The 23,111-nt window shown below is 39.7% G+C and overlaps 2 protein-coding genes across 2 annotated transcripts in view; one reads left to right on the plus strand and one right to left on the minus strand.

Annotated features, from left to right (window-relative positions):
• Window positions 1–391: 391 nt before the first annotated feature.
• On the minus strand, window positions 392–9,225 carry st6galnac5b (ST6 (alpha-N-acetyl-neuraminyl-2,3-beta-galactosyl-1,3)-N-acetylgalactosaminide alpha-2,6-sialyltransferase 5b). Its single transcript, XM_054789103.1, has 5 exons — window positions 8,556–9,225; window positions 8,211–8,417; window positions 4,279–4,688; window positions 4,039–4,146; window positions 392–1,844 (listed from the first exon to the last, which is right to left on the minus strand). Exons 1-5 carry the CDS (start codon window positions 8,568–8,570, stop codon window positions 1,553–1,555), a joined length of 1,032 nt encoding a protein of 343 aa, XP_054645078.1. The 5' UTR covers window positions 8,571–9,225; the 3' UTR covers window positions 392–1,552.
• A 1,178-nt stretch (window positions 9,226–10,403) lies between these two features.
• The window catches only part of slc44a5b (solute carrier family 44 member 5b), a 61,285-nt gene continuing 48,577 nt past the window's right edge, over window positions 10,404–23,111 (plus strand). The window contains exon 1 of the mRNA XM_054789102.1: window positions 10,404–10,677. Within this exon, the coding sequence (XP_054645077.1) occupies window positions 10,641–10,677 (37 nt within the window). The 5' untranslated portion in view covers window positions 10,404–10,640. The remainder of the gene's footprint in view (window positions 10,678–23,111) is intronic.

Consider the following 23,111-nt stretch of genomic DNA (forward strand, 5'->3'; position numbering starts at 1 on the left):
CAGGAGCCCTTCGGAGACCTGTGCAGTAATCCCCTTGCTGACAACAATGTCAGGCACATGTCAGGATTGAGGTGGCTACATTGATGTAGTGGTTTGTGTCAGGGGAGAAAGTGTCTAACATGATTGTGACTGAGAGAGCTTGTTCTGACTTTTGGCTTGAATATGAGGACAAATGATGGCCAAGGGTCTCAGTCACATGGTGGGGGGCTTGTTTTGATGGACCATCTGTTGTACAGGACAAAAATATGCCTCACTGTCAATTTGTATATGGGTGAAGTACCCAACGACATCCACCAGTGGGCAGTGTGGTGAAAAAAAGCCTGCAGCCATGCAGTGCTGTTTCTGGATAATTGCTCATCAGAAGCAGAATGGCCTTTACTCGTCACTTATACAGAGGTACAAGCGAAATTGTGCCATCACCCATCCGTACATATACAACATACCATACAATATGACAGGGAGGTAGACAGGACAGGATGACTGGACGATAAAAGCGGGAGAGGAAAGGGAAGAACAAGTGGAGAGGGGTCGGGGAAAAAAACAACAACTCCAAACTACAGTATGCTCCTATGGGGGAGTACAGTGTGGGACTGGCAAAAAACCTCGGCAACAAAGGCAAAAATAAGCACACTTTACAACATAAGAACTCGAACACTTTCACCAGGGGAGGGAGAAAGGGCTTTGGAGGTGTTCCAGCGCAGGCCAGCAGTCAGCCACAACAATTGCAGCCATATTTCAATCTTGGTGCCTCAGTCCGCAGGATGCCATCGCCATACCACAGCAGTTGCCATGGAGACAACTGTGAAAGGGCCCCAGACAGAGTCAACAATAAACAGGTATGCTTTTAGGAAGGGATGGAGGATCCAATGCGTCTCGGTACTGCAATCTTCTGGAGGAGTTGTTCTGTTCTAGCAGTGACATTGACTGGGGGTGGGCAGATTAGCTAGATTGTTTGGGTTACTGCGAGTAGCCGCATTCCAATAGACTAGTCTAGTCTATTACACAGACTAGTCAGCTAGTCTGTCCATTTGATCCATCAATCATGACGGGCAGCTGCTGGGCACATGGACTGCGGTCTCCGTCTTCCGAATTCTGTGATACATCATGGCAGTGCTGGGTAGCGGAGATTGGAATTCTGCCTAGCAACAACTGGCCAGGCAAACGTGTGACATGAGTAGGGAAAATAGTCACAGCAATTTTGTATTTCTAAGTAATTTTAATTTAATTGTAGCAGACATTTTCACATCACACAAAGAAAAACAAAATAAATAAAAAAGATGTAATTGTCTGTGTAGCTCCAAGTATAAAACTCCCTCAAGTCATTAAAAAGTGGCACACTTCCAAAAACAGAAAAGAGGACAATATGTCCTCTGTAGTCTAGAACTCTGTTTAAAAAAAACACATAAATGTGTAACACATTTGAAGTCAAGTCAACCACAGTGCAGTCATCTCTTAAGACTGAATCCCAGTAAAAACAAAACTTTATATTAGTTTGTTGAACACATCTCATGGGATGATCCAGTTCTGCCAAACTGCCTTGACAGAAGATATTCTATCCCAGAACAAGTTCTCCACACTTCTGATCACAGCGTCCGGATTCAGTCGGGATTGGAGTGTTGGAGCTATTTGAGCTGATGGTGGCGGTTGGCGCTGCTGCAGGCTTCCAGTCCGGCTGATAAAAGTGGATGTCGAGCCTCCGAGCCCAGTTTGCAAACACCATCTTCTCTGTGATGAAGCGATGGTGGCTCCCTTGCCGGCTTCTTTCGTGGGACAGGTACATGTGGCACTCGGTGGGGCCGAAGGGCTTGTAGTAATGATAGGGCACCGAGCGATGGGAGGGAGATCTACAGTGCATGAGAGGAAATTTACCATTTTATTGTCAGTAAACGCTGGCATACCTGTATTTCCACCTTTTTCCATGTTGCTGTTCTGTATAAAGGGCACTGACGCAGAATGGGGTGGGGGTGGGGTGGGGGTGGGGTGGTGGGTGGGGGCCGTAGACGACCTGTTTTTTCTCCTGGATCGTATCAGAGCCGTAACAGAGGCAGGATGATGTCACACTAGACACTTACTTATCCCACCCTGTTGTGTTGAAAACAATCGTCGCTGTTTGTATTTTCGCCCACCACTTATAAAAACAGCAGGTTTCACTACATATCTTACAATACTCAATAAAATTTCTCGAAATTTTAAAATAAAGCCTGGAGCTGTATGTACTGTATATGGGAAAGCAAATAGTTATCTATTGATGCCTGAGACAGAAATCTGACAGATGTGTTCAAATACAGTATCTGAAAAAAAGGGGGCACTCCACATCGCAGTTCGAATTTCGCTACTTCACTTTGCCACTGTTTGTCAAACATATCTATCCATCCATTTCCTATGCCGCTTATTCTAAGTAGGGTCGCAGCTGACTTCGGTCGAGAGGCAGTGTACACCCTGGACTGGTCGCCAGCCAATCACAGGGCACATATAGACAAACAACCATTCACACTCACATTCATACCTACGGACAATTTAGAGTCGCCAATTAACCTAGCATGCATTCTTTTGGAATGTGGGGGGAATGCAAACTCCACACAGAGATGCCCAGCGGAGATTCAAACCCAGATCTTCCCGATCTCCAGATGTGTGACTGTGTGCTAACCACTTAGTCACCGTGCGGCCTTGTCAAACATACAGTATATACATGAATAAATCATGCTGTTTTGTGGTTGAATACGGCCTATTATTAGTTAAAAAATTATGCATATTTAATCAAATTGGATGTATTTTTGGCCTAAAGGCTTTTATTGTAGGTTTAAATGATCAGGCACAATGATAATAACAAAATAATCATGATAATAACACGGCCCGCTGTTGTGGACATAACTCACGACAAGCTAAAACTGAACTCTGAACCCTTGACGTCACTACCTGTCCGCCACTCAGTCTGTTTCGAACACATTTACTGTGACGCACATGAGGGCGAGTTTTATTTATGTCTTAATTTTTCCCTGAATGTCAAGGTGACCAAATGGGTGTTATTTCATGTCTAGAGGGCTCTTATAATTTTTAAAAAAAGTATTTAGAAGATATACAGGTTTTCTATGCCATAACTACGAAAATATTATATTTAAAAAGAAGGAATCCTAATGCACAGAAATTCACTTATCACAGTAGGGTCTTGGACCAATTAACCGCGGTAAATGAGGGATTGCTGTACATTTTTCACAACTTTACAAGCTTTACAAGCTCTACACTGACTACTCTAAAGTATATCCTCGTGTAATTTTTTAGAGTCTTGTCCCTTAAAAATTGTTACTGAACCATCCACACTACACGGCGACAAAGCATCTCTTGACTTTGTTCTGTTGCCATTGCAGGTTGAAAACATCATTAAAGATGAACGAGGCAGAGGAGGGCACCATAAAAAAAAAATCAGAGCGGAGCTGTTACAGAATAAACCATCTGCTCCTCTTCATGCACTATTTGTCATGAGTGGCACAAACAGGAAGTGACACATTTAAAGTGGGATAGTAAATGGCAGATAAAAAATATTTGTGGAGGATCACTAGCGTTGTATGGTCACAGTTCTATAATTTAATGCCTATAATTTATAGCTGTTTTATTTGTGCCAATACGTGTCTGTATTTGTGTAAACCAACTCTTCTATTCCTGAACCGCTGCACACAAAAGGGTGAAAATTTGTCAAAACATCCAAGTCCACTGTTATTTTGCCGTGAGCTACAACATACGACGATGCTATTACTGACCCTATAAGTGGGATTGACTTGAAATTTTTCACACAGCTCACTTTCACACAAAACACAGGGATGGATGGATAGATAGATAATTTATTCATCTCCAAGAGAAATTCTTTTTGCACCTATTTGGATATAAGACATTGTCGTTTGTCTAATGATTATAAAACTATGAGGATATCTGTATTACATGTATCCTAGCATGTCTTCCAGAGCATTTTGACCACAACCTATAGGGGGTGCCACAAAAAGCAATTTTCAGTGTTATTCAGAAACGATAGTAATGAGATCGTACCTGCAGAAGTCAGGTGGCACCATACCGTACACGTTGACCCTGTCACACAGCTCCAGGGCGATGGCCATTGTGAACCACCCGGTACTCAGCCAGGAGTTGGAGCTTTTCCTGGAAAAATAAGAAAGACGTTTACATTGTGTTGACAAATCAATTACAGTGTAATTACATTCAATATAAAAACTGCATCAATAGTCTCCATTTTGTACCACATCTCACAGACAAAACACATGAAGGGTTTACCTTTCAATGCCAGTCTCTTTTTTGAAAAGCTCATCAAACGACACCATTTTGAGTCTGGAAATTATATAAACTTGAAGGCTGGGCAGCTGCTGGTTCAACATCTTCAGAATGTTGAACACATGGCCTCGACCATCCCGCTTCATACAGCTGCTTGGCCCCCAGAAGATGAACGTTGTCCCTTGGCTGGCGTTGAGCAACTCCTGCTGTCCCTGCAGCACCCTCTGCAGGCTGGAATGCGCCACGACGCGTAGGCTAGTGCGCTGGCCGACATCCTGCTCATAGCCAATGCTCGGGGCATCATTCATGCGGATGACGCATTCTGAGTGGTCGATTTCTTTGCCCCTCTTTCCGCCGCCGAGCTGGCCGGAGCTGGTGATGAGGGCGCATGTCTTGCAGTGCATCTTCAGAGTCTGTTCAAGGCCAAACACATTGGCTTTAATTACAGCTATTGTCTGGAATCAACATCACCGTAAGTGTAGGGGTGCACACACTGTACTTTTTAAGGTATAGTGTGTATCCCTAGAGCCTGTTTATGAGCACCAAATGAAAAAAAATCTATAATCTCCCTCACTTGTTTACTCCACTGTTGAGAAAACAGGCGCTTAAACGGTCACTTTTGAAGTTATGGCTTTTCATGACAATGAAGGAGAAAACCTTCCTCATGGACATGATACCGTCTCTGACCTGCCCCTAGCTAGATGAGCCGGCCCTTTACATACGCCCACCGCTTTGTAAAAAACAGGCTTTGCTACACGGCTTACAATTCAGTCTGGAGTTCTGCCAACTATCCATCAGTCAGCTACAAACGTGGAAGCTGTACGTTTGATAATATTATTTTTCTTTTATGATGTTGTTGTTAAAATGTTACTGTAATGTTAGCACTGGAGCTCACATACTGTAGCTATGCCAGTTTGTCCTACACATGGATCTGGATGCTGAGATCAGATGTACTGTATGTGTAAAAAGTAGATCAAGTGCACAATTGCGCTTCTTGGAGCCACAAATAACATTGATGATACAGACACACAAAATGGCGTGTTCCCAGTAGGTCATACTTTAAACTGAATAAATTCCAGGATTTTGGCCATTCTGGGACTTCTGAGACTTATTGTTGCAAAACGTATATAACCATGAAATCATAACAGCCTGTGACCTGTGTGAATGAAGCTTGATGCATTCATATGATTATAGTATGCACTACAACATCAGTCATAAAATGCCCCTGATGGAAAAAAAAAGAAACATAAATACACATGCCTAGTGCAGCTCCAGCAAACGGTAAGCAGTAATTCCTCGAGTTGGAATCTATATTCCTTTTAGTCCTTTTAGTGTTTTTTGTCTCTTAATCTTTTATGGTTGGCACATGAATTATGAATATATAAACTACAGTTAAGTTGGCTCCCAAAAAGAGATTATCTGTCATTCTAACAGAGTTACAGTACAAGGAAGGAACAATGAGGCCGCTTTAAATGTATTGTTATTCTGGAGCTGTTCCTCCTGGATTTAAGATGCTACCCACAATGTAGCTGCACTGTAAGAGCTTAAAGCGGTAGAAATGATTATTACCGCAGAGATCTCTCTGAAACTAGGGCAGGGCCTTAAAGTCACAAAAGGACATTACACATGCATACCTGCACTGTGCACACCTAAAGGATGGCAGAATACCAATTAGATTGACTTTGTATTACAAATGTATCCTCTTCATGTAAGTACGGGGCTGCAGACTATTTTCAGTGTAGGAATTATATATACAGCAAAGCAAAAAGACAATTTCAGAGAAAATCAGGGGATTACAACTGAATATTACATTATAAACTAGAAAAACACTTGAAGAGGGCAGACCTCCGCCAATTGCCATAGTTCCCCCCATATTGTGATATACACCATAAATATTAGCCTTACATTTATTCTGTCCACATATTTAGATTCCTTGATCATGAAAACATACCATTAGCAATTGGATTCATAATGATATCAATATTAGTCCAGTAGTTATTCACAAAAATTGCATTTTTCATAAGGGCAGTTTTCTTCTGGATCTGTCTTCATAGCTTTTGAAGATACAAAAGATACAAGCGCTGAGCTGATGCTTTGTGCGGAGGTAATAACACTTTTCGAATCACATATGCAGACATACTAAGTACTCTCTATTTTACGGTATGGACTAAGGGTGTCACAATAGGACAACCAGAAGCCGATCAGACCGTGAACTATGGCATCGTTACTGTGAATGATAATCACATAATATGGATGTGGCAGTGCGGAAGGCAGGATTGGCGCCACACATTGTGCACAAAAGTGCTTTATGCACACTATAAACCTTGCGATCCAACCTACTTAGGCATCACTCGCTTGTGACATGTGTTTTTTTTCATCAGAGTTGAACAGTGGCCGCTGTGTTAATGTCCAAGCAGAAGCTGTAGTAATTCTATATTTGTCCAAAGTTACTTAATATTTGTCATATCAAAACACGATCGCTGCATGTGACTTTTATCAAAATGTGTATTTCACTACTTCTTGGTACTGCAGTCTTAGCATCATAGGAACTGTAGTGATTTTAGCATAACCATAAAGCTAATATACTGCAATCTGCAATCTATTTTACGTGTCTTTACATAACTACACATCAACACAAATGACGAGTAGTAGCATCTACAACTGCCGTCATTACTTCAATTTTATAATTTTTGTTTTTGTTTCAATTTATGGAGCTCAAAAGTGAAAAGCATCATGCTTCAGTCATGAATGCAAAGTTTTAAAACATTTCAAAATGTGCCTGCATTGTTTTGTGACTCAGTTAAATCGAAACATCTGTTTGTCCACTCCTATATTTTGTCATTGTAGTTTTCTTAAAAGTAATGTTAAAATATCGCCTCATCTTGTGAGCTCCATATCGTGTATCATCTCGTCTTGTGAGCTAAGTGTATCATGACACCCCTAGTACAGGCCTATTAAAAGAGTATGATTAGTACAGCTGTATTATAATAAAGATTTATGTCTCTTCACTGTCCCGTGACATGAGATTCCCGGCTCCCTTTGTTTATCTTACTAATTTTGGGCCCTGTGAATCTCCAAAACATCACCTTTTATTTGCTAATTTTGTAATAAGATCCAATGATGCCCAGTCTTGATTGACACTGTCAACGAGGCAACAACAGGTTTATTATAATGGTTGTACTTTGCTGAGATGTACAACTGCACTTCGATCATGTGATTTCTCATATTTTGTCCTTCTGAAAGGTAACCTAAATTAAAAAAAACAACCAGTTGTGGTCAACCATTGTGGCAGCGACCCATATTTTGCTGCTTGTGTAATGTAACGTGTATAATATTTTTAAAATACATATACCGGTATCTATTGTATCCTGAAACAAGTTTGTTTTAAAAAGGTAAGCTTCAAACATTCAAGGAGAGTTACATTGAAGTACCTCACATGTTTACACACAATTCAAAATCTCTGAAAAGGAGTAGGAAGAAGCAGAGCTTATTTAATCCTACCCCTTCTTAATGTCTCAGCAGTTACTACAGTAAAGACCTTTACTTTAAAATAAATCACATTTGGGCAAAATGTACATTTATGAAACAGCAAAGTTAGTGAAATGCAGAATTTAAAGTTTTTGCACCACTGTAAATTAAAATCATCTTTGTAACTACTACTTTGTAACATCTACTTGTGTATCTTGCTTGCTGCTGTAACAAGTGAATTTCTCCGCTGTGGGATAAATAAAGTACAAATACAATACAATACAAATAAACAATTCCTGGTGCAGCTCTTGTATTGCAGGGTTACAGGTGCAGGTGTACTGAATGAAATGTCTGACACAATGGCGTTAAAGGGGTGCATTGAGTTGTACTAAAATAAGGATGGGTACTTCAAGGTGGAAAAGCAGCTGCAATATCCAAAATAATGTGCAGACGTGCGTATTATTTACCTTGCGGTCGATGACACCTGTGTAGCCCTCTAGTGTTGCTGAGACCAGGGGTCTCTGTGATATCTTTGGCTTCTCCGTGGCAGATACAGGACCTTCTGCATGGCGGGATGATGGTGATGACGTTGATCTACCACCAGATCTTTTGTTGTACACCAACATCAAACTGGTAACCATGGTGATAATGATGATGCCACTAACTCCTTGGCACTGGAGAGACAGACAGAGAGACAGACAGACACACATTTTGTTGAGTCCTTATATATACATATTATAAATTGTACAAGGTATATATGTAAAAAAGGCACATCAGAGGCACATTTTCCTGCAGGTCTCATTTATAATTACCATGCGCATCCTCATTTTCCTCCACAAAAGCAGGAAGTCTTCAGCTTATCATGGCCAAAACCTCGGGACTCCTCAGAACGCATGAGTGGGACCTCAGTGCGCTGCTTGGAGAGAAGCTGCTCCACTGATGCTCTCCCACCCCTTACTCATGCAAATTGCCCCACTCCGCTCTGCTCCCCGTGATCCTAAACACCTCCGTATCTAACTGCATCTGGACCTAGTGTGTCTGGGTTCATAGGAGTCCATGTGTATATGTATAGGCAACTACAATGTATCCCCCCCAGACATCTTCTGACATGCACTCTAAAAGATGAATGGGTGAAGAGGGCAGGTTTATATGACACAAATCGACCAAAATGTTTTCAAAACAACACCCTATTTCACATGGACCTGCAAATAGGACTGTAATATGCGTGACTGTCCTTCATCTGTGCTATTTTATATTTGATGTATGTAAATAATGTGTCTCTGCTGGACACATGCCGTAATAAATACACAGTATGCCACAAAGGTGAGTAAACCGGTGACGTTTCAGCAAGTATTTTTATGACATTATATCTTCTCATGGGACAATACTGTAGAAATTAAATATGGATATGGGTTAGAGTAATCAGTGTACAACTTGTACCACAATATAGATTTACTATTCATGGAAAATGACTCAACACACAGCCCAGCCATTATCATCTAAATAGATGGCAACACAAGTGAGGACAACTCATAGTGAACATGTCCACATGGTATCCATTATTACATTAAATACTTGAAGTGACATGGATATGAGGACAAGTATGCTGAAACAAGCAGCAGAGGCAGTAGAGCGATGGAAAAGGGTCCAGCTGGTTCTGCTGTGATACCAATCTATTTATAGCATCAAAGCCCAAGTGCATCACATATTGTTGAACGCACATTCCAAAAGACATTCTGTCAAAGATCAGGAAAATGACAACATGTACCCTCCCTAGATCTATCAGACTTTAAAACAAATAATCCCCTCCTATACTTTCCATATTAACATATTGTTGTCATAAAGGTGAGATATAGCGGTTATTATCTTGCTATTAAGGAGATCATGCCTGGCAATCACAAATACAGTAACATCCAGGTTGGATCACAATATGAATCACCTCCCATGCACTCTAGTCTCAGCGTCACTATACTCATCTATCCAAACGCAGGCGCCATTGGCTCAGTCTGAGGATTTGGGCTTCGGAACCCAATTTTGAGACCAGCTGTGGACAAAAAAAAAATGGTAGCTAGTAGTTGGAGAGACACTTGTCTGCTTCCTGACTACTGTCGCCCTTGAGCAAGGCACTGAATCCCCACCTAGTCTCAGCTCAAGCGTGTTTGTCCCCTCACTTTTGACATCTCTTCTTGCATGCTTGCGTGTGTGTGACCTGGTTCTGTGTGGTGTGAAACACAAAATATACAGCGTAGTGTAAGTAGAATTTCCCCTTCAGGGGTTATAATTAGTATAACATCAATGCCTGTAGATTAGTATTTGTTTTATTCGCCCTGGTTAGTTTTCATTGTGAGTTCAGACTCAGAAATAGTTTTCATTGTTTCATTGTTTGTTTTGCACACCAGAACCATGTAAGTCTTTGTTTAAAAAAAGAGGAGGGAAATATGCAATGTTCCCCAAAGCCCAACAGGGGTCAGTGTTTCTCTGTGACTTCCATTTCCAAGCACAAACAAAAGCTGTATTATTAATACAATTTTGAAAAATGAATAGCATAAATGACAGTTTGCCAGTTCCTCTATTTAGCACCCATTATTACTGCTTCTATCCACATTTAAGGCAGTAGTTGATATAAAGGCGTGAAACAAGACCGGAACAAAGAAAATGCTCCGGCGGACCCTTTAAGGCCATTTTGGAATAATTAATGACGTCGAGCTGTAAACAAGACTGACGCTCCAAACTGCGTGGCCGAAGCGAGCATCCTCTGGTGGACCCACCGACCGAGACCTCGCCAGTGCCGCCTGGTCGCCGCGGTTTTGTTTCGGCTGACGTCCACGGCAGTTTCCCCACTCGACTCGTCTTATGCAGTCCCTGGGTCCAGAACGCATCGGTCCCGCTTGAGTGTCATGGCTCGGAAGACGGACATTCCCTCCATCTACTACGGTGAGTCTTTTGTTGTTTGTCGACTTCCATCACACCCGCCACTCTTCTGCAATAACATCGTTAATCCTGCCTGGTGCTCTCGTTGCTTGACAGTCAGCAGTGAAGGAATGTTAGCAGGTTGCTAAAGGACAGACGCTAATGTTACATTGTCCGTATTTATTAAAACATGTTATCCGTGCTTTCAGCAGGGCGCACGTTCTCTTCCTGGCAACTTTAAAACAAACTACTACAATTAGTTTATTATTAAAGTTATCTACCATATAGCGGGTGCTCTGTTTATATATGTATATGTATAGTATGTCTTGAACGTTACACATATTTTTTGCTCCTTTTGGTAAAACGGGTAAGGCACCTTTGTTGCATTGTGAGTGGTGACATCACAATTGTAGGCGCCAACAATCTAGTTAAGCAGTTTCTGCATTTCATCGCAATTACGGAGTGAACGCACCACTGATGTTCTCACACACACAAAAAATTAAATTCCAAAAGTAATAGATTCCAAGAGTGAGCTGATAAATTTTATAAACATGTGTGTGCCTGTTTTGATCAAAGGCAGAATTCATTGAATGTTTCTTCGATTTCTTTTTAAAATCAGGTTTATTGGTTGAATTTTGATGGAACACTGTTTACCTCTAGCATTGTTCTGTAGCTAAAACTATTACTATTAATACCAGCTACTACCATGATATTGCCCCCCCCCCCCCCCAAAAAAAAACATACTGAGGAATTTGTGAGCTACTGTGTTGTATGTTGCATCCTTCATGTGACATTTGTTTAAGCACAGAACGTCTGGTTTTGGATTAAATATGCAGTTAGACGTCCTGTGTATTAGCTTGTCTGAGTGATAATGTTCTATATCAAAACATTATAATCCCTTATGACCACCAGATGCCACACACCATCCACCATGTCTCTTTTTTTCACAACAAAGGGTGGCCCACACTGAAGCTAGTAACTCTGCAGTGGCTTTATTACATCATGTTTTTGTTCATAGGGAGTGCTGGAACCCGACAGATTTTACTTCTTGTCACTTGGCATTAGTCCAGCATTTGTCAACTATGGACAATGACGTAATATGTCCTCAGGATAAAGCGATTGGCCAGATAGCCAATCCATTTCTCACAGCTAATCAATCCAACCCCAACTATACTATTTCTTTTACTGCAATACTTCTGACTTGAATCACAAGTGGAGGTGTAACGGTATGTCATAAAAACGGTTCGATATGTACCCCAGTTTGGTTCGGTTTTTTTTCGGTGGAACAAAATCAAGGCATAGTTCAGCTTTTGTGTAAAAAGACTTAATGATTTTCAAAATGAAAAATAAATTGCAAACTGTTTGTTGGTAATTCTAAAAGAAAAAAAATTGTCTATATATATTACATCATTTTCTGTTATTTTTTTTCCTATTCCTGCAAAAATCCTTTTTTTGACAAGCATCTTTTGCTTCGTAAAGCGAATGAAAAAGCTATGGACCTTCAAGATTGAAGCATCTAAATTACCAGATGCTTTTATTAGTATATTTCTGCCTCTAGTCCCTTGTGTCTTGTCAGCATCGTTCTTGTCTTCCACATCATTATCATCTCATTCCACCTTGCAGTCTCGCTCCCAAGTTGTGCATGACAATTACAGTAGTAGCTCCGCTGTGTCTGAGTGACACTGCACCGTTATCATGATGCAGAGAACAACTGTGCGTCTCCGCGTGCTGACCCTGTGACCCCTCTCACTTCTCATGACGGCATGCTCTGCCAATCATGTCTGTAACCTGTCAACACTGGTCTTGACTAGAATTTCAATTTGGCGTTGAAACAAAGAGAGATTAAGAGATTTAAAAAAAAAATGGATGCAGAATCAGTTCAAGCTAGGTCATCTGTCTTCACTTAAATCACGACAGTCACATTTAAGATTGGTGTAAAGGTGTAATTTCCTCCACAGTCAGCGTGACAGCCTCTGTGTTGGCTCAGTGTGAGGATTTAGGGAAGCTGCCCATGCGAGAAATTTCTTAATTAACTGTGCACCAGACTTGACGCTTTTTTTTTAAGTGAATGGAACAAATAATTGGTCACGTCCTATACCCTGTCCCTGAATGATAATATTGTCATTTCAGTAATAGACCATCCACAGGATTCTTAATTCAAGGGTACAGTATACTGTAGACCTTTCCTTACAGTATAACAAGAAACAAGCATAGACACATGGCATCATCATTTAACTCATATAAAACAATTTTTCAACAATTTTAAATACCTCTAGGAGGTCCCACATATGTGTTTTCCAAAATGTAGCCTTAATGCTGGAATTTAGACAGTTTAAGGGGCTATCCACACAGAAAAGTTTTCAAGTCAAAACAGTAAATTATTTATCGTTTCAGACTTTCATCCACACGAAAACGGCATTTTGGGTGCCCTGAAACTGTATTTTTTGAAAACGGCTTCCAGAGTGGGACAATCTTAAAATGCCGGCTGGTAGTTTCCATGTAAACAGCCGATTCGCTTTTTTACAGAAATTATAACGTCACCGACCTGTCGCCGTCACGTGACCAGAAGTGAGCTTTGACGACCTTTGGATGGACATTACTCACCTCAGTCATTTCACTTCGTCATAGGTCTTGATGAACCTTGAAACCCAGAAGACGACGTCTGCACATCTGTTTACAGCGCCACACGTATATGTGCCTTCTGTATTACAACGTTTTCATCCAGTGACGTGTTCCTGTCTGGATGCAACTATTTACTAGTACGTCACAGTGTGGATGCAATTTTTTTTCAACCCACCAAAAAAATATACCAGAAACGTTCTCGTGTGGACAGGGCCTAAAATCGCTTTTAGTAAGCGCTACTGCAAACACACCGTTTTGTGTGCCTGTAGCTTTAATGCCAATGAGCTGTGCTTGTCCACACCTGTCTCTGACGGTGTGTGCATCCAAGAAGCACTATTGTGCACTTTCACACCTGCCAGCATTTTTCGTACACTGCACTAGATGTGCAATGATTCCTTGAATAATTCGAGTAGGATTTTTTTTTCTGCCTCGAGGAATCACCGACGTGCTTACGTCACCCACGCAGAGGATGAAGAAGGGAGCGGTTGTTTGAAGGCACGGGAAAATTGAAGAGGCGAGAGAACGCGACAAGACAACGAAAGAGAAAGAAAACAAAATGTAAAAAACAGACAGAAAATGTGGCTAAACAGCAAGTTGAACACTGTAGCGTGTATCCGTTGTAACGCGGCACTAACTTACCACAGCAGCACATCTTGTATGTTGCATCATCTCCTCCTGAATGGAGTGTAAGAGCCGAGACAAGGTAAATTTAACATAGCACAAATCAGTGAGATTAAGGTTACCTTACTAACATAACGTTAGTCGTGTGGCGGGTAGGGCTGCGCAATATATTGATATTTAAAAAATATTGATATTTCTTTTAAGCACGATATCAAAAGCAAACATAGTTCATATTGATATAGACTGGATTTGCGTTGTTCTCTTGTATGTTGACACGGAGGTCTGTCTCGCTCTGCTGTGTGTGTCAGAGCTCCTCCGCGAGGCTGCTGCCCGTCCCCCCTCCGTGCTCCGTGCTAGATCTGGTGACATTCCAAAACCTCTCGGTGACATATTTTCTCAAAAGCGACTAGCGACAAATGTAGCTACTTTTTCTGGCATCATTTGAGAGTTTCTGGTATTTGGGAACTTAAAAGTGAAAGTAAAGCTCTCGCTGCACACTGCAGTGGAAATCCACGCACCCTCGAGGCGTGATGCCACCGGGTTGGATCTCGTCCTGTTTTACAGAGCGGGATTTCAAACGAAAATGTGTTTTAATCTTCATTAAATGACTACTCATTACACTCAACGCTCATTGGGACTCGGTCACTTACCTGTCAGTATGTCAAAACGTGTGATGGAAGAACGATGTGTGATAAATTAAACAAGTAGTCCTAACTACAAGATAAAAGGGGGAGTAAAATATTACAATTATTTTATTTAGATGAAGGGAAGGCCAATTTTAAATTAATAAACTAAGAATCAAGTTTATTTGTAGTTCTAAATGTAATGAACGTGTTTTTATTGACTTTTTTGTCACTCCTATGAAGTTCTGCTTTCTAAAAAAAATAATACTGTTCAAAGAAAAGGTATTTTTGAGTTGTTGCTGACATTTAAAAAATTCATCTTAAACGGGGCACTTTATTTCATATGTTGTTCTTTTGTGCTTTTGGTATTAGCTGAGGATTTGAGTGTAGCTCAAGGTTTGTTATAAAGAAGACTGATGATTATATTCAACTTTTTATATATTTCACAAAGAGAAAGGACTTTTATTTTAACGGCTATATATAGTAATTTTAATGAAACTACTTCACATGCATATTTGACTTTGACATTGTCTAAACTCACTTTGTGGAAAAAAATATCAAGATATATATCATATTATATATTGATATTCAACATTAAATATATTGGGATATGAGTTTTGCTCCTTATCGCCCAACCCTAGTGGAGGGCTAGCTTTCCTCTTAATGAAATATATATATATATATATATATATATATATATATATATAGACATTTTGTGTGTCTGTATGTTTTTTTTCTCACTGTATGGTTTTTCGGCACTACTGTATGCGCTATAGCTGATGTAATGTGAATTACATGTACTACTGTGTGGGATCCACAAAGTTCTAATCTTCTGAGAAGATCAAATACATTGTTTTTGGTGCCTGTTTCCCAAGTTTATTAGTTTGTGTATGATTGTATAAATGAGAGGCATTAACTGAAATTTCTTTATAGAAAGGCGCTTTATAAAAGTAAGTACATTTGTTTGTATTCACTTACAGCGCAGCCTTGCCGCATCCAATATGGCGGCGACATTGACTTAAGCCTCACCGCTTGATGCGGCGTGTACGGATATGGTGACAACAGCTCTTCCTGTTTCCCAGCGTGCTTTGCTGCACTGTTGTTGTAAAAAGCTGCTAAGTTACACGTTTAGGGCTCACATAGTTTTTTATTCAGCATTATTCATTGGTAGTGTCTTGTCTGTTGTTATCTACCTATTACGTTGCTGTTTGATGTTTTTTTTAGCCCTTTCCTTAAAGACACCATGAGTAAGAATGATATGTGGAATAGTAACCCCCTCACTCCCCCCGCAATTTGTGAGTGGTAAGGTCATTGTGAGCTTTGTTGTTACTCTGTTTGCTAAATAAAGAGTTACTTTTTCCTCACAGGCTTGTGAGTGACACAGTATTAACTACATGTTTCAACAATGTTGCAAATTCAAAAACATTTCATACTGGGGATCATCTTATTTTAAAACAACGATTGATTAGTGCTGGCCTGTCAGAAAAAAGTGTCAAATGGTTTGGCAATTATCTTTCTGATCGATCCAAGTGTGTACAGGCTGAGGGGTATACATCAGGTCTATTGAAAGTGTCTAAAGGTGTACCGCAAGGTTCTGTTTTGGGACCACTTTTGTTTATTTTATATATTAATGAAGTTGATAAAACTGTGTTAGATGAAAAGTTTCATTTCTATGCTGATGACACGGTCTTATATTGCGCAGGAACTACACCTACTCAGGCTATTTTTAACTTGCAGCAAGCTTTTAATTTGCTTCAGAAAGGCCTCGTTGACTTAAAACTTGTCTTAAATGCAGAGAAGACTAAAGTAATGTTGTTTACAAATGCTTGGAAATCTAATTTAAAAAATCTGCCTAATACTATAACACTACAAGGTTCTCCTATTGAACGTGTGTCAACCTATAAGTACCTTGGATTTTTGCTTGATGAAGCACTTTCTTTTGCCCCGCATATTCAGCAGCTGGCAAAAAAATTAAAAGTAAAATTGGGTTTCCTTTTCAGGATAAAATCATGCCTTTCTTTTGCTGCCAAAAAGAGGTTGGTGTCTGCAGCATTCTCATCAATGTTGGATTATGGTGACATTTTATACATGCATGCGCCAGTTAAGGCCTTACATGCCCTTGATACTGTTTACCACGGTGCTTTAAGGTTCATTACAAACCTAAAATCCTTCACACATCTGTGTGTTCTTTATGATAATGTCGGCTGGTCTTCCTTGTCTTTACGCAGGCTGAAACATTGGTACCTCTTTGTATATAAAGCTAAGCTCGGACTGCTGCCTAGGTATATATGTGATTATATTTTGCCCAGAGAAACTGATCGCTATACCTTGAGATCTGAAGACTGTGTGTGTGTGTGTGTGTACGAATGTCTGATGTAACCTGTAAATTGTGCTGCCTCTTGGCCAGGACACTCTTGAAAAAGAGATTTTTAATCTCAATGAGGTTCTCCTGGTTAAATAAAGGATAAAAAAAAAAATAATTTTGTGACCTTGGCGCTAAAAGCTCTATATCGGCTTTCAATGTAGGGATAAAAACGATACCAATGTTGGCTGATATCACACTTTTATGCCAATATATACATAATGTATATGTATATATACCTGTGTGTATATATATAATTTTTTTTTGGGGGGGGGGGGTCTTATCGTTATCTATTATGTATTATTCTGACTATCACAGGAACCATGACATGGAATGCAGGAAGTGAACAACATGTACTGTACTAGATGTAGAATAGATGGGGGGGTAGGGTTAAATAAGCTTTGCTTCTTCCTACTCCTTTTGGACATGTGGAACTGTGAAATAATGATTCATGAGATGTATTCCATTGTAACCTTCATGTTCAAATAAACTAAACCAAACCAATATCGATATTTTCGGACAAACCTACATATTACTGTTAGAACATTATTAAATTGCATAATAGGGGACCTTTCAAGTATTACTTATAAGCCAGAAGCGGTCAGAGAGTGGCACTGATCACCCCATTACTATTTCTCCCAGTAGCTCACACCATGCCTCCACAAAAAGCTCCATTAGTTGAGGCATTGAACACTGAGACGGCACAGTTAACCTCCTTAATTGAGTTGTCTCACACGTGTTGAAACAACACAATAGATGGGTGCTGATTGACTGTGACATGCAGTGGACATTATACTGTTTATACTGAACAGTATAAGGTTAATATTTTTGTTAGCTACATCCAACTGCTGAGCCTGGTTTCCCACAGAAGGAGGCAAGGTCACATGACAGCAACAACGCTTTACTCCACGGTGCAGAGCAGCAGGCTCACTGTCAGCGGCTGACACTCTGAAATGCTAACAACGCTCCTCTTGGGGGTCAAATCCCAACCTGGATCCCTGTGTTATTTTTTTCCAAGAGGATGTCAGCTCTTTTTCTCCCTTTAAACCATACACTGTTGGAGTACTGTACTGAGATGATCCAATAGACTTAAAAGAAGCCAGATTGCTGACTACACCAGCCTCTAAAGCCTGCTAATATTTGAAAAGATCCCTGTGAGGGGATGCCACTAAGTAAATTTAAACCACAGATCCAGGATGCTGAGGTCTTGTCTCAGTAAGGAGACAAGAACTTAAAAGGTTGTGCTTTTCTCTGGAGGGAGACAATATGTGCAAGGATACAGAAAGGGCAATGGGGAGAAAAAAAAGGATGGATATAATCTTGATACATCCTTAATGTTTGGCGAGGGGAAAAAAAGAGCCATCTGGTGCCTCTTAGCCGCAGTGATTGCTTCCGAGATGGACTCCAACAGCAAGTGTGGGAGACTTGTGTGGTTGTGGTGTGTGTGTGTCCATCCTAGTACACAAAAAGTGAAATGCTCTGCACATTTGGTGCAAATCCTCAACAGTGGTTCTCAGCATGGTATTAACTTGGTACACTTTCACAAAAGATGTTTACTTTTGAAAAGTAGTATGCTTTATTTGGTGTGAGCCAGTGCTTCTCAAATAGAGGGGGCGGAGAACTGCCAGGGGGGCGTGAAAGGCAGGGAGGTCTTTGAAAAATAGTGCAGACCTGCCAACATGTTTGAATTTGTCGTACTCGGCCTGCAAGTTGACTCTTGACTGCGCTTATATGCTCCACTGCTCTTCATTTGTTGCATTTCTCTGGTTTCAGTTTTGAGGTCAGTCTGTACAGTACAGATAGATAAATAGATATTGTGAGTTTCTCAATACTACTTCAAATCCGGTGGGGGGGGCATGACAGAAAGTAATTAAGAACCACTGGTGTAAGCTATTTTTTAAAGACACCCTTATTTTGTTCACACAAGTAAACAGGATAGCGCTCTTATTTTGAAGGCCGGAAGTGTGTTATGTGAATTGAGAAGGTTCCGTGACTGTTGCTAACAGAGACGTACTCTGCTGTGCCGATAATAAACTTGCCTAGCCGTAGCCTTAGCTCCCATCCTTTATTTACACCCAACTTCCACATCAGCTAGCATCCTGAAAGCCTGGCTTACATTGGCATGAAACAGATGTCATTTATTGTTTGACTTCCTTAATTCTGATTGTTTAGAGGAAGTTCAACATCAAAGACGAGGTACTTGTGTTATTTCTACACCATGAATGTGTGAATATTAATCATGTTGATCGTGCACCTTCCTTTGTATGATATCATTTTGTTGCAAATGTTGCACTGAGCCGACTGCTCTTTTTTAATGAAGTTAAGCCAAACTTTTTAGCTGTTTCTTCTTCGCTGGTGTTCTTTGGCCAGCTTCTTTTTCGGTGGTGTTTTCGGCTATTTGTTCCGGTCGGTGAAGTGAGCATCGGAACTAGAAATTGAAATAATAACTTTATTACGATACTGGGAGAATCGGAATGTTAGTCGATGCTCGAGACTTGATGCCCAACCCTAGTCTTATATTCAGGTCAATACAGTAATCTATCCAGTTTGCCTTTAACATTGGGCAGAAGTTAAGTGCAGCAGATTTCAAAGTACAGATGTATGTTTTTTGCATTTGTTTTTCTCAAGCTGTTGCACTCCCTGACTCAGAAGAGGTTCGAATCGCTCACATTTCCTTATTGTTTATATGTTTAACAGGAGACTGGTGACATTCAGAGCGCCTAGTTGTCGTGCATGCACGCTCCTGGCATGTTCCACACTCCTTCACTCCCCGCTCACTGCCATTTCTTTTGAATACATTCCAGAGGAAAACACAAAGCCCCCAAAGAAGTGTTTTTGGTGTTGTTTTCCACAGTAGATTGGCTGAAGTGCTTTCATCAAATATGAATGAATATACAGTACAACACTACTTTGACGCTGCCTGTGTCCTGCTGAGCAGCATTATTTTGATTATGCTGAATTTATGTGATCATTCCCTGTATGCATTTTGCCTTTTGTAGCTGCATCTTGAATTTGAATTTGCATCTGGAATTTCAGCTTGTAGGACTAATCTTTCCGCCATCTTATCCAATGACACTGTAAAAGTTTTGCTGAGGAAAAAAAAATCCCCCATGACACAACTCATGTACATCACCTGCAGTGTGAAAGCTGTTTGCCTTACTGACCGCGCTATGAAAGAGGCCTGTGTTGGACAGTTAAGCCACGTCACACTAGTGACTGTGTCCAGCCATGTTTATGTGTACAGTATGTGTATACTGGATGGATTTACAGGGTTGGAGGGAGGAGTTGCAGTTGCATACATTCCACAGGATTGTGTGTCCATTTGTGTTAGATGTCAGGCGTGTTGGACCATGGCTTGTCATTTTTGTCATTTGCTGTCAGGGTTGTTCCACACCAAAGTCATCCAAGCCTGCTTTTTTTGGACCTACAAAAGGGCCTTCGCCAAACAGTTCCCACAAAATTGGAAGAATAGATCTGAAGAACAAATGTAACAAAAGTAAAATAAACTAAACTAAAGCATCATTAATCAGCATATTTAGCTGAATATAAGACGACAAGGAATATTTTTAAAGCCAAAATAGAAGACAAAAAAATTCTGTCTTTTTAAAAAATGTTTTCAATATAAGTAAAATTATTGATAATTCATTAGATTCTGTTAATCATGTTTTATGGCTGCCGGACAGTTGTTAGGATCACTATCCTTTGCTGACCTTCACCAGCCTGTGAGACACTATTTTCATCACTGATGTGTATACTGTATGTGGGTGACAGGAAGAAAAGCTCTGAATCACCTGCGGAGAAGTTGTAGAAGTTGAACATGGCCCATCTATTTCAGACTGTTTTCTACTAAATAAAATACCGTCTTACATTCAGTAGCGGTCAGAAGTTTACATCCACTCATCATGGGCTTGAATGTTGAATGTTGCATTAATTTTGGGCCCATAAGATGATTTGTTTAAACTGTTGTTTTTCCAGGATAAAATTATACAACGTAAATCAGTTGGGTGCACAATACAGATTTTTATTGTTTTTTTTTTCTATATTTTACACAGCATTAGAAGTCTACATACAGGTTCATATAGATGCAATACACACTGTCACCTAAATCTTATAAGTGGTGCTGAATGTCTATTAGGTTGACAAGGTCTATTAACTGCTCATTCTCATTAGGAAACACGATTGACTGCAGGCTGTAGTGTCTCAGCAACATAAAAGAAATTTGTCTGACAGCGCTTAGGCCTGTCACGATAACAAATTTTGCTCGTCGATAATCGATTTAATGACAACATTTTTTGAGACCATGTTTTCATTGATTATATGGCATAATAATTCGAGCACATCGTATCAAAAGCAAACTTTAATTTCTCGAGTATTTAACATTGTAATTGGAATGTCAGTTTTTATATACAATAAATTAAACAACATAATAAATTAAACAAACAAAAAAAGGAAAAAAAAAACACCAATGAAAAGAAAATGAGCTCTGTTGTTGTTGTTTTTTTTTTTTTGCAAAAATTGCACTTAAATACAGTAGAAGTCACAATCATAACCAAAAACAATTAAAAAATCGATCCTGTCTCTGTTAAGAAAAAAACACTCTCTCACGCCAATAAGTACCTTAGTAACCTATCATTCCAGACAGGTAAATTCCCAAACAAAATGAAAATAGCTAAAATAATTCCAATTTTTTAAAATGGAAACAAACATCAATTCATAAACTACCGACCAGTGTCCTTATTGCCACAACAGGTTGGACAATTTTATAAATAAAAATTAGTTATTCGCGAACAGTCAATACGGATACAGAACATTTCAACTTCCGTGGCACTAATTGAAATTACAGAGGAAATCACCAATGCTATAGATCACAGGAAGTGCGCGGCTGCAGTATTTATGGATTTAACAAAAGCCTTCGACACAATTAATCATGATATCCTAATCACAAAACTAGAAAGGTATGGAATCAGAGGGTTAGTCTTGAACTGGGTCAAAAGCTACTTAGCTGACAGAAGGCAATATGTGAAGTTAGGAGAATATACGTCCGAGGGGTTAAACATATCATGCGGCGTTCCCCAGGGGTCAATCCTAGGAACAAAACTATTCAATCTATATATAAACGACATCTGTAAGGTCCCGAGAGGCCTAAAGCTAGTATTATTTGCAGACGATACAAACGCATTGTGTTCTGGAGACAGCACACCAGAGCCAGTAAAAAAATCACAGATGAACTAACTATACTAAAAAGATGGTTTGATAAAAACAGACTATCACTGAACCTAAGTAAAACTAAAGTAACGCTATTTGGTCAGTGCAAAAAGGAAGCGTATCAGCAAATACAAATTGATGGTGCTGACATTGATAGGGTGAACGAAAATAAATTTCTCTGGGTTATAATAGACGAGAAGATGAACTGGAAATCTCACAATAAAAATTTTAAACATAATGTGGCAAGAAACACCTGAATACCGAATAAAGCTAAATTTGTCCTTGACCAAAAAGCACTACTATTCACTGATATTACCATATCTAACTTATTCTGCCGAGTTATGGGGTAATAATTACAAAAGTGCACTCCAGTCACTAACTGTGATACAAAAAAGGTCACTTAGGATAATCCATAATGCTGCTTACAGAGAACACACAAACTCTTTATTTAAAAAAATCACAAATATTAAAATTCGCAGATCTAGTAAACTTTCAGATGGCAAAAATTATGCATAAAGCAAACAATAACCTTCTACCCAAAAATGTAAAACAATTCTTATCAACAAGAGAGGAGAAATATGATCTGAGGGGAAAATTTAACCTAAAACACTTATATGCACGGACAACACTGAAAACTTTCAGCATTTGTGTATGTGGAATCAAGTTGTAGAACAGATTGAGTAAGGAACTCAAACAATGCACAACAATGAGCGATTTTAAGAAAAAGTACAAGCAGTTGATGTTCACAAAATACAAAGAAGAAGAGACCTCAACTACTGTTTACATACAATATCTAACCACTAATACACTGACTACTAACTCTTCATTGTGGTGAGTACATGGTCTGCACTCACTCATTATCAATCAAACACTCTTTCAACCATTTTATCAGTTATTATTAAGCCTGTAGCTTCCTTTTAGTAAGTAAAAACCTTGGCTATGATTGCACTACATTGTCACGTAGCCTTACAAAGTCCCCTGGGAGAACAAGAGGTGAATAAATGGATTGCAACTGATGTGAAACT

The sequence above is a fragment of the Dunckerocampus dactyliophorus genome, chromosome 10 (genome assembly GCF_027744805.1).
Source record: "Dunckerocampus dactyliophorus isolate RoL2022-P2 chromosome 10, RoL_Ddac_1.1, whole genome shotgun sequence".
Taxonomy (NCBI): domain Eukaryota; kingdom Metazoa; phylum Chordata; class Actinopteri; order Syngnathiformes; family Syngnathidae; genus Dunckerocampus; species Dunckerocampus dactyliophorus.

What these genes read in the sequence shown, in the direction of transcription:
- st6galnac5b (XM_054789103.1), bottom strand. An exon ending in CAGGTGTCATCGACCGCAAG is followed by an intron (nt 4,689 to 8,210) that starts GTAAATAATACG and finishes GGCCTTGAACAG; the next exon opens with ACTCTGAAGATGCACTGCAA. An exon ending in AAAGAGACTGGCATTGAAAG is followed by an intron (nt 4,147 to 4,278) that starts GTAAACCCTTCA and finishes TTATTTTTCCAG; the next exon opens with GAAAAGCTCCAACTCCTGGC.